Source organism: Osmia lignaria, chromosome 1 (genome assembly GCF_051020975.1).
Source record: "Osmia lignaria lignaria isolate PbOS001 chromosome 1, iyOsmLign1, whole genome shotgun sequence".
NCBI classification, from domain to species: Eukaryota; Metazoa; Arthropoda; class Insecta; order Hymenoptera; family Megachilidae; genus Osmia; species Osmia lignaria.
The window spans coordinates 8,474,417-8,486,503 of record NC_135032.1 but is presented as its reverse complement, the minus strand read 5'-3'; the positions used below and the strand labels follow the sequence as shown (position 1 = coordinate 8,486,503).

Here is a 12,087-nt window from a genome sequence, read left to right as displayed (position 1 = left end):
TATTACAGATGTTGTTGTCGCGAATATAGGTGTATAATGTGATATATTACCTATTTCCACTATGCTCGGTGTTCACGCACTGGCAATGCGGGGGTGTTGTGTGTGGTTAATTGTAATGCCAAATAGAAACACGACTCGCGGATTCTATAAGGTGAATGTTGCTCGAAGGGGACTTCAACCCGATCTCACTAATAGTAACCAACTCACTACCGTACACGACGTGCTCGACACGAGATGAACTCTGGTACTGCCCCCGATCGTTGGTACGAACGGGTTTATATACTAATTAAGAAGGGTGGTCTGGTTACTATTCGAGTGATCAGGCTGGGTCCACCTGCCTCTGCGACAGTTTAGAGTGGTTGCATCTGCTATTTGATTACGGCGGACCCATTGCTTTCCCAAGTGTTTGGTTCTGCTATCGGTGGGCCTTCTGTTTATTACGAGAGTAAATGGTCGGTTTGCCCGAGAGTTTTCCTTTCCAGATGTTTAAGCTTATTTGAAAGGAGACACGTTTGATAAAAACGGTCTGTCTACGTGACACCTCCCCCCTTAGATGAAACATCGCGGTAATCGTGATGCTTTCAATTGGAAAGGAAAACACTCACTAGAATGTGTTGAAGTTTTGGTGTTGTAATGCAATATGTCGGGTGTTATGTGTGATGTGTGTGTACTTATCGCTACGTGTGATGGTTGGTGATGCTGCTAACTGCGGTATGAAGTCGAAGCGTACGTCTGGGTCCAGGCTGCCTCGATCGGATTTGTCTCTCGGTGTACCAGGTTGGTACTATTGCAGGCGGTGGTATGGGTTGGTTTGCTCTTTGGTATTCCATTTCCATGATGATGGCGGCAATACACTCCTCGCAGTGGTAGGCGGCCTGCGACTCCATCAGGGGCGCGCTGCAAATATCGCAGGCCCCAGGCGGATATGCCGTTGGTAGTGGATAGTGTACCTCCACCATGTCATAGATCCTTGCTGCTCCAAGGGCTGCTTCGAGAGCACACTGCATACAGACAATGCCAACGTCTAATCTGTAGCAAGTGCTGCGCATGCACAGGCGGGCCGTCAAGTTCATCAGCAGCTCGATGCGACTGGTGTCCCTCTCAGTTGGTTGTTCCCTGATGTAGCACATTTCGGTCCGCTCAGATAAGTGTTTTGGAAGAATGGTGTTGTGGTCTGCTTTTATACCCGGCCTGGAACCGCGTATCTCATGCCCAACCACGCCTCCGCCACGTTGAATGGTGGTTGTCCTGGTAGACGATCGAGGGCTACATCTGCCACGACCTCACCCTCGCCTCTGATGTTGGTTAGCAGACCCCTCCTTCCTTCCAACACCCTCTTGGCCTGCTCTATCTTCCAGGTCCTGCATACAGGGCGGATACCCCGTACCCGTACCTTGAAGGCCTGCCACGGTAGATTTTGAAAGCGTGGCGGCAAGGTCCGAAGTTGGTCGACCGGTGCCCTTACCACCTTGCCGTGGTCACGAAGAGCCACCTCGAACTGGCCGTCCACCAGGTGTTGAACTTCTCCTCGGACCCAGGTACCTTCTTTACTTCTGTACGCCACCAGACGTCCAGTGGTCAGTCTTCCCTGGTTTGGAAAGTGGAGGTGGCCGCGGTCGCTCATGTACCGATACAGGTCCCGGTACAGTCGCCTAGCTTCTTCCCGACCGTCGTCCACCTGCGCCCAGAATTCTACCGGATCGTCCACGTGGACAATTCCGATCCGAACAGAACTGCTCAAAACTATATTTTTGATGGTGTTCATTTTCTTGAGGATGTCCACTGATGAGACTATGGTGCCGAGAACTGCTTATATAGTCTGAAAACCCTTATCTTACCCCACTCTTATTTCGACTCTTAGAGGAGGGATGTGTAGGAGTGGCTACGGCCCCTTAGAATATTGTGGCACTTGGTCTAGGTGCTGAAGATTTTTCCCTTGGTAAATTTATATTATTTGAATTTGATTCTTCTGAGTTTTTAGGTATTTCTTCCAGTTGCAATTCAATTTCGTTCGGTTTGTCCAAAGGTTTTAGTTTATTAATGATTTTGTGTATATTACTTTTTATTATTGTCCCAATTATTAATAGTAGGATCAAAGATACTACTCCAAACGAGGAAAATGTTGATATTTTTATACGATTTGTGGAAATTTCTTGAAGTTCCAATTCTTTCGCCCGATGCTCCAATTCCTCTAGGTTTGGTGCTGTCGGAAGGTTCTTCCAATTTGTGATTACTTGATCTGTATTAGTGTAATTGGTTTCTAAAACTGATAGGTGATGTTCTGTTATTTTCGGAATGATTACTGATAAATTGTATGACGCGGATGGGTAATGTATAATATTTTCCATGGTTACTATTGTGTCCATTGCTTTTAATTGCATCGCATTTACTGTGGCTCTACATCCCGGTTCGAGGTTGAAAATTCCAGTATTGTAAATGTTTGCTATAGTTGGTTCATGGCCAGAATTATCTGTTCTACTGGTGGTGCATGTGCAAGGTATTTATCAACATCCAATGACGTGACCAATCGCCATTGCGATTGCTATGTCCGTATGTCTGACAATTTATCGTAAAACAAACCCGTTGATTGCGCCAGTGGTAACACCTTTGAACCGCCTTTAATTGCTGTCTGACTCATAACCAGAGCCAGAGGTATCAGAAGTAGTTGTGCCGGAATCATGATTTCCCGTTATTTCCGTTTTTTCCGCTGTGGATGGAAAATAAGCGTGTTTTAATTTATCTTGGTGTTTTGTTATCGTTTTGTCAGGTGTTCGCAATACAATGTTGTTCATATCTGTTACATTAATGATCTCATATGGCCCTACATAATGTGGATCAAATTTACTAATTCGTGGTTCTAGCAATACATAAGCATAATCGCCTACATTGAATTCTACCGGTCGGGAATGTTTATCATAGTACTTCTTCGAACGGTGCTTGGAGGCAATCAAATTATCGGCTGCTATGTTGCGGATTTTTATAGTATGAGTTATTAATTCTGTTAAATAGTCGCCATATGATTTTAACCTTTCGCCAGTTGGAAACGAACTTGGTTCACGGGCTGGTTTTCCAAATATTAATTCATATGGAGAGAAATTTGTTGCTTCATGTACGGAAGTATTATAAGAAAACATGGCAAATGGTATTAATAGGTCCCAATCTTCATAATTATCCATGTAATGTTTAAGATATTCTGTTAGTACTATATGACTTCGTTCTAGTGATCCATTAGTTTGTGGTCTGTATCCAGAAGTTGTGATTTGTTTGATTTTGAATATTTCTGAAAGATTTTTCATTAAGCTTCCGATAAAACTAGTTCCCTTGTCTGTTAATATTGCTCGTGGTGTTCCATATATGGCAATAAAATGTCTCGCGAAAGCGTCTGCTATTGTGGCTGCTCTAATGTTTGGTATTGCTACTGCTATACAATATTTCGTTAAACAATCTTGCATTGTGAGAATGTATTTATTTCCGCTAGGCGTTAAAGGTAAAGGTCCTACGGTGTCTAAAGCAACTTTATCAAATGGTTCTATCGGGGTATCGGTAATTAACATTGGTTGATGAGTTTTTGCTCTAACTAATTTCTCTTCTTGACAGCTTGGACATTTCCTGATATAATTTCGTATTTCGTTGTGCATTTCTGGCCATTGATATTTCGCTCTGATGCGTTTATATGTTTTTGTGACTCCTTTATGTCCTCCTATCAAACTGTCGTGAGCTTCGCGAATTATTTGTAATCGATCTTCTTCTGATGGTGTAATCGTTGAACAATTGCATATGATGATTTTCTGTGTTGTACCGTTGAAAACGTCCTTTATTAATTTAGTTAATTCATTGGTTGGTAATTTATGAAAATCTCCGACTGCTGATATTCTAAATGATTTAATTGGATTTTGATCTAAATGCTGTTTCAGTGTTTGTAGTCCGTTTAGTATATCTTCACTTTTAATGGTGTCGTAAAAATTATCTGATATTATTATACTGTAAACTTTGTATGAGCCATTTGCTGATTCTATTACGTCTCCTTTCTGCGGTTTCTTTGACATGAGCTGTTGTAAATCTATTGCTTCTGTGTCCAGTAACAGTTTTCCAATGGGGGTTACCAATTTACAGTCCGCAGGTATGAAATGTGCGTAATGACCTTCCTCGGTGGTCAGGGTGTTTGGAGAGATAATAACCTCAAGTGTCTGTGAAGGTTGCACTTTTCTTCGCAGGTCATCTCCCTCCGTGGAAAGAGTGTCTGTGTCAAGAAGTGTGAGCGGATAAGGGTCAACGGTACGGTCAAAGTTTTCCTGTGGTTGCTGGATTGCCGTTCCTATTGTTTCGTTAACAGGTTGTGGTTGTAAAATTCCCTCATTTGTTACAAGTGATAATGGTGTATGGTTAAGTAAATCCTGTTGCGGGTTTGCGATTATCGTGTTTTCCGTAATGGTATTTTCTGATGGTTCTTCGAATGAAATCAAGTTTACGTCTTCTTCTGTCGATGTGATTTTAGTAGAATTTGCTTGCGGATGAAAGTTTATTGTTTCCATGTGTTCATCTGGCATACTTATCTCGTGCGATAAGTTAGGTAAGACTCTCGGTCTATCTGCTACTGGAGAATGTTGAACCTTCCCACGGGCTGGTTCTTCATCAGAGCTAGTGTTTTCCTCTTGATATTTCGGTCTCCTTTCCCTGTCCCTTTGTAGTTGCCGCACACGAAATCCTATGGAATCCGTGTCGATTTCTGGTTTCTGTCCTATGTGCTTGTAATCGGGGTCTTGAGGATCTCGGGGTATAAGTGGTAAGCAAGATGGTACTGGGTTACGTGATAATGCGTCTGCGTTCTTGTTCGTCTTTCCTGCTTTATGGATAACCTGATATTCGTACTCTAAGAGTCTGAGTCTCCACTTCATAAGTCGTGATGTCGGATCCTTGACAGAGTGTAACCAGACTAACGGTCGGTGATCTGTGACGAGTGTGAATTTTGTTCCATAAAGATACGGTCTGAAATATTGTACTGCGTAAACCATTGCAAGACATTCCTTTTCTGTAGCAGAATAATTCCTTTCGGCTTTATTTAAGGTACGAGATGCGTAGGCAATTGGTAGATCGTTTCCTATTTCTCCTTGACTAAGTACAGCTCCAATTGCGTAATCTGATGCGTCAGTGGTAACAATGAACGGTCGATTAAAATCCGGATATTGTAAAATTGGTTGTGTACAGAGTTCGTCGCGTAAATTTTCAAAACTTTTTTGCTGGTCTTCGGTCCACTTAAAACGAATTCCTTTACCTAATAACTGAACTAATGGTTTTGATTTAATAGAATAATCTTTTATGAAACGGCGATAATATCCTGTCAGTCCCAAGAACTGCTGGACATTTTTCTGTGTTTTAGGAATGGGAAATTCTTTTACAGCTTGTAATTTACGAGGATCTGGCTTAACACCATTTTCTGTTAAAATGTGTCCTAAATAAGTAACCTCCTTACGTAAGAATTCGCATTTATCAATCTGCAGTGTAAGTCCAAATTCTCTGAGCCGATTGAGTAATTTTTTTACTTTTATTTCATGTTCTCGTAGTGATGAAGAGAAAACAACCATATCGTCTATGAATACATGAGCGTTCTCTAGACCAGATATAACTTGATTCATTAAGCGTTGAAATGTCGGTGGTGCATTTTTTAAACCAAATGGCATGCGTACAAATTCAAAATGCCCATCCGGTGTTGTGAATGCTGTTTTCGGACAATCCTTAGGATCCATTTGAACTTGATGAAATCCATTTGCTATATCAAAAATTGTGAAATATTTTGCTCCTCCCAATTTATCTAGAATTTCGGTGATATTCGGCAAAGGAAATTTATCACTCAAAGTCTTTTCGTTTAAGGCTCGGAAATCGATTACCATACGCCAACGCTTATTGCCCTTAGCGTCTGGTTTCTTTGGTACAATCCATAACGGAGAATTATATGGTGAACTAGATGGCTGTATGACTCCTTGTAATAACAGAGCCTTTACTTGACGTTGTATTTCGTCTTGGTGTACTGGTGGATATCGGTATTGTCTTGTATTAATCGGTACGTCATCTGTTGTATGAATTGAATGGTAAAAATTCGGTACTTCTCCTAGTTTGTCTCCAGGCAAGTAAAATCTGTCTGAAAATTCGTCGACGATGTTGAATACATGTTTACGTTCTTCTGCATTGAGATGATCGGTTCTTAAAAGATTTCTAATTCGTGTTGCTCTATTTTCTGGTGTGTTTTCGGTCATATATGAAGAAATTGGGTCGTCGTCCGACGAGTCGTAAATATCGTAAGGATGAATGTATTGAGGTTCAATTTCGATGTCTACATCGTCTTCTCCGGTATTCGTTGCTAACGCGTAACAAATGCCGTCACGATTATATACTGCTGCTTCGCCAATGTATATATTTTCTGATGTTTTGAGTCGCGGTAAGTATCCCTCTTTAATATTTGGATTAGCTATGTGAATTGCAATTTGTTTTGTTGTTCGAGCTTCGATACGGTGTTTAGTCGATTTCGGATTTTTCTGCTGAGCTAAATCTCGGTAATTTGAAAAACGAAGTGGTCGAATAGGTTTATCTTTCAATACTAATGTTCCATGATAATATGAAATTTCTGCTTCTTCTTGTAATAAAAATGGGCTGCCTATAATTCCATCGGCTTCTATTGCAAGGTTCTCTACTACGTAAAATAATGCAGGCTTACCGTGAATGTGAAGAATTGTGGTTCCTATGCTATAAATAGGTGATTTTGTAAGTCCTGTGATTTCAATAACTTCTTTAGTGATACGTTTGGCTTGATCTCCGAGAACATCGCGCACTATTAAGTTAACTGCCGCGCCACCGTCAATTAAAAATTCAGCTGTTTCTAATTCTAATTCCGGAACTTTGATTTTTATTCTTGGTGCTGGGGTTTCCTTGATGAGGATTCTCCCGTGAATCTGACTATCTTTTGGCGAGGTCTTTGCAGATCGCTCACCGCCTCGCCTTTCCGTTGAGCGTTTTCTGAGTTTAAAGACTTGTTTGATTCGACTGAAGAATTTCGAGAGTATGATCGCTGTCTGAAATTTTGCGAATTCCTCCTACAACGTTTTTCATCGTGTCCTTGGGTATCACATCGCCAACAATATAGCTGCGAAGTATCATCCTTTTCACTGCGTTTTAAAACTGTAAACCGTTTTTCATCTTGATCTGTGCGTGGTGAATTTGAACGATAAGAAGGTGAATTCGATTGATTCCTGGATCGCACAGTCCATGCTGATGTACGTGGTCGTCCTTCTCTCTCGTCTTCAGAGTTAGATGGTCTCCTCTGTCGATCTCTATATCGATCGTGTCGTGTTGGAGATTGAGGGTATGAAATTTCATTTCGACGTTCGTTGCTGTGGTGATCCCTGTTGTTCCAGCCTCCTGGTGATGTGTTTCGTGCCAAATCACGACGACTTCTTAATTTCCTGTCTACCTCTAGCACAGCGTCAAAAGCTTCCTCTAAGTTTTTAATGTCTCTATTTTGTGCTGATACCTTAAAAGAGATGCGGTCTGGTAATCCATCTAGGAAATTTTCTAAAATATCCATTTCCATTTGTTTAATATTTTCCTCTGAATGTCTAGGATATTTCTCTTTAATCGCTCCTCTTGTACAATAAACAAGATGGCTTGTTCTATCGATGTAGTTTCTCAAACTTTCGTATTCCCTAATTTGAAGCCTGGCAATTTCTGTTTGAAATTGCGATAAGCTCTTTCCTGGTCCAAATCTTCTCTTCAAATGCTTGATCAACGCGGATACCGAAGTGAATTGATGTTCTAAAGTACTTCTTCGCGCCGGACCGGTGAGTTTAGTTAAAATAATTGTAAGGTATTCCCTTTCTGTTCCCTCAGGAATCAAGGTCAATCCATCTTCTACCAGTTGTGCAAAACGTGATAAAGGTGGATTCTCACCATCAAATGTTGGTATTGTTAACGCAACATTTTGTATGCAGGATCTTTGTGTCAAAAGTGTCATAGAATTTGCGATCGAAACTGTTAAGTTCATAAGATCGGCTGAAGAAATATTGGCTTGTTCATTCGCCATGTTGAATGAATTTGTTGGTTAAAGAATGTAACTAGGAAAACTAGTATATACCTCTTGTTACCCGATTGACTAGGAAAACTAGTATACAATCGTTGTTCAACAAAGTAATAGCCGTGTGTCAAATTCCACGAAAGTAATTATGCCAGTGAAAATGATCTATGTGACTGTATCCCACCGCTGTCACCAGTTCTGTTACGTGGCCGACGGCTTGGCAGCGCGCGTGGCTATCAGAGGCTTTCTGATTGGCGGCCGCGTAACTTATTTTATTATCAATACAACCCGAGCGGTAAGATTGTATTGTGGTAGGAACTGTCACAAGGTTTCACTGGGTTTAAAGGAGAATGCTAATGTGGGTTTGACACAGCAATGTATATATTCTACAATCTTGGTCTATTACAGATGTTGTTGTCGCGAATATAGGTGTATAATGTGATATATTACCTATTTCCACTATGCTCGGTGTTCACGCACTGGCAATGCGGGGGTGTTGTGTGTGGTTAATTGTAATGCCAAATAGAAACACGACTCGCGGATTCTATAAGGTGAATGTTGCTCGAAGGGGACTTCAACCCGATCTCACTAATAGTAACCAACTCACTACCGTACACGACGTGCTCGACACGAGATGAACTCTGGTACTGCCCCCGATCGTTGGTACGAACGGGTTTATATACTAATTAAGAAGGGTGGTCTGGTTACTATTCGAGTGATCAGGCTGGGTCCACCTGCCTCTGCGACAGTTTAGAGTGGTTGCATCTGCTATTTGATTACGGCGGACCCATTGCTTTCCCAAGTGTTTGGTTCTGCTATCGGTGGGCCTTCTGTTTATTACGAGAGTAAATGGTCGGTTTGCCCGAGAGTTTTCCTTTCCAGATGTTTAAGCTTATTTGAAAGGAGACACGTTTGATAAAAACGGTCTGTCTACGTGACATCCCACAGATCAATGTACATTTAATAACAATATCATTAGTACTATATCTACATTCGATATAATGTAATATAGTGCTTCATTCCAACAGATCAATATACATTTAATAACAATATCATTATTACTATATCTACATTAGATATAATGTAATATACTTATTCGTTCCCACAGATGAATATGCATTTAATAACATTATCATTAGTACTATATCTACATTAGATATGTAATGTACATTTGAAAACAATATCATTATTACCATATCTACATTGGATATAATGTAATATACTGATTCCTTCCCACAGATCAATGTACATTTAATAACAATATCATTAGTACTATATCTACAGTAGATATGTAATATACATTTAGAAACAATGCCATTATTACTATATCTCCGTTGGACATAATGTAATATACTGATTCCTTCCCACAGATCAATGTACATTTAATAACAATATCATTAGTAGTATATCTACATTCGATATAATGTAATATATTGATTCATTCCAACAGATCAATGTACATTTAATAACAATATCATTAGTACTATCTACAGTAGATATGTAATATACATTTACAAACAATGCCATTATTACTATATCTCGGTTGGACATAATGTAATATACTGATTCCTTCCCACAGATCAATGTGCATTTAAAAACCATATCATTATTACCATATCTACATTAGATATAATGTAATATACTGATTCCTTCCTACAGATCAATGTACATTTAATAACAATATCATTGGTACTGTATCTACATTGAATATAATGTAATATACTGATTCATTCCCACAGATCAATGTACATTTAATAACAATATCATTAGTACTATATCAACAGTAGATATGTAATATACATTTACAAACAATGCCATTATTACTATATCTCCGTTGGACATAATGTAATATACTGATTCCTTCCAACAGATCAATGTATATTTAATAACAATATCCTTAGTACTATATCTACATTAGATATGTAATGTTCATTTAATAACAATATCATTATTACCATAACTACATTAGATATAATGTAATATACTGATTCTTTCCCACAGATCAATGTACATTTAATAACAATATCATTAGTACTATATCTACATTCGATATAATGTAATATATTGCTACATTCCAACAGATCAAAGTACATTTAATAACAATATCATTATTACTATATCTACATTAGATATGATGTAATGTACTTATTCGTTCCCACAGATGAATATGCATTTAATAACATTATCATTAGTACTATATCTACATTAGATATGTAATGTACATTTAAAAACAATATCATTATTACCATATCTACATTAGATATAATGTAATATACTGATTCCTTCCCACAGATCAATGTACATTTAATAACAATATCATTAGTACTATATCTACAGTAGATATGTAATATACATTTACAAACAATGCCAGTATTATTATATCTCCGTTGGACATAATGTAATATACTGATTCCTTCCCACAGATCAATGTACATTTAATAACAATATCATTGGTACTGTATCTACATTGAATATAATGTGATATACTGATTCATTCCCACAGATGAATATGCATTTAATAACATTATCATTAGTACTATATCTACATTAGATATGTAATGTACATTTAATAACAATATCATTATTACCATATCTACATTAGATATAATGTAATATACTGATTCTTTCCCACAGATCAATGTACATTTAATAACAATATCATTGGTACTATATCTACATTGAATATAATCTAATATACTGATTCATTCCCACAGACCAATGTACATTTAATAACAATATCATTAGTACTATATCTACATTCGATATAATGTAATAGATTGATTCATTCCCACAGATCAATGTACATTTAATAACAATATCATTGGTACTATATCTACATTGAATATAATGTAATATACTGATTCATTCCCACAGATCAATGTACATTTAATAACAGTATCATTAGTACTATATCTACAGTAGATATGTAATATACATTTACAAACAATGCCAGTATTATTATATCTCCGTTGGACATAATGTACTATACTGATTCCTTCCCACAGATCAATGTGCATTTAAAAACAATATCATTATTACCATATCTACATTAGATATAATGTAATATACTGATTCCTTCCCACAGATCAATGTACATTTAATAACAATATCATCGGTACTATATCTACATTGAATATAATGTAATATACTGATTCATTCCCACAGATCAATGTACATTTAATAACAATATCATTAGTACTATATCTACAGTAGATATGTAATATACATTTACAAACAATGCCATTATTACTATATCTCCGTTGGACATAATGTAATATACTGATTCCTTCCAACAGATCAATGTATATTTAATAACAATATCCTTAGTACTATATCTACATTCGATATAATGTAATATAGTTAGTCGTTCCCACAGATGAATGTGTATTTATTAACAATATCATTAGTACAATATCTACATTAGATATGTAATGTACATTTAATAACAATATCATTATTACCAGATCTACATTAGATATAATGTAATATACTGATCCCTTCCCACAGATCAATGTACATTTAATAACAATATCATTAGTACTATATCTACAGTAGATATGTAATATACATTTACAAACAATGCCATTATTACTATATCTCCGTTGGACATAATGTAATATACTGATTCCTTCCAACAGATCAATGTATACTTAATAACAATAACATTGGTACTATATCTACATTGAATATAATCTAATATACTGATTCATTCCCACAGACCAATGTACATTTAATAACAATATCATTAGTACTATATCTACATTCGATATAATCTAATATACTGAATCATTCCCACAGATCAATGTACATTTAATAACAGTATCATTAGTACTATATCTACAGTAGATATGTAATATACATTTACAAACAATGCCAGTATTATTATATCTCCGTTGGACATAATGTAATATACTGATTCCTTCCAACAGATCAATGTTTATTTAATAACAATATCCTTAGTACTATATCTACATTCGATATAATGTAATATAGTTTTTCGTTCCCACAGATGGATGTGTATTTAT

At 37.4% G+C, this 12,087-nt stretch overlaps 1 protein-coding gene across 1 annotated transcript; it reads right to left on the bottom strand.

Annotated features, from left to right (window-relative positions):
* Nucleotides 1–530: 530 nt before the first annotated feature.
* Nucleotides 531–1,695, bottom strand: LOC143305300 (uncharacterized). The gene is made up of 2 exons (XM_076688256.1): nt 1,466–1,695; nt 531–1,402 (listed from the first exon to the last, which is right to left on the bottom strand). The coding sequence occupies exon 2, from the start codon at nt 1,128–1,130 to the stop codon at nt 678–680; it is 453 nt and encodes a 150-aa protein (XP_076544371.1). The 5' UTR covers nt 1,131–1,402; nt 1,466–1,695; the 3' UTR covers nt 531–677.
* Nucleotides 1,696–12,087: the final 10,392 nt, after the last annotated feature.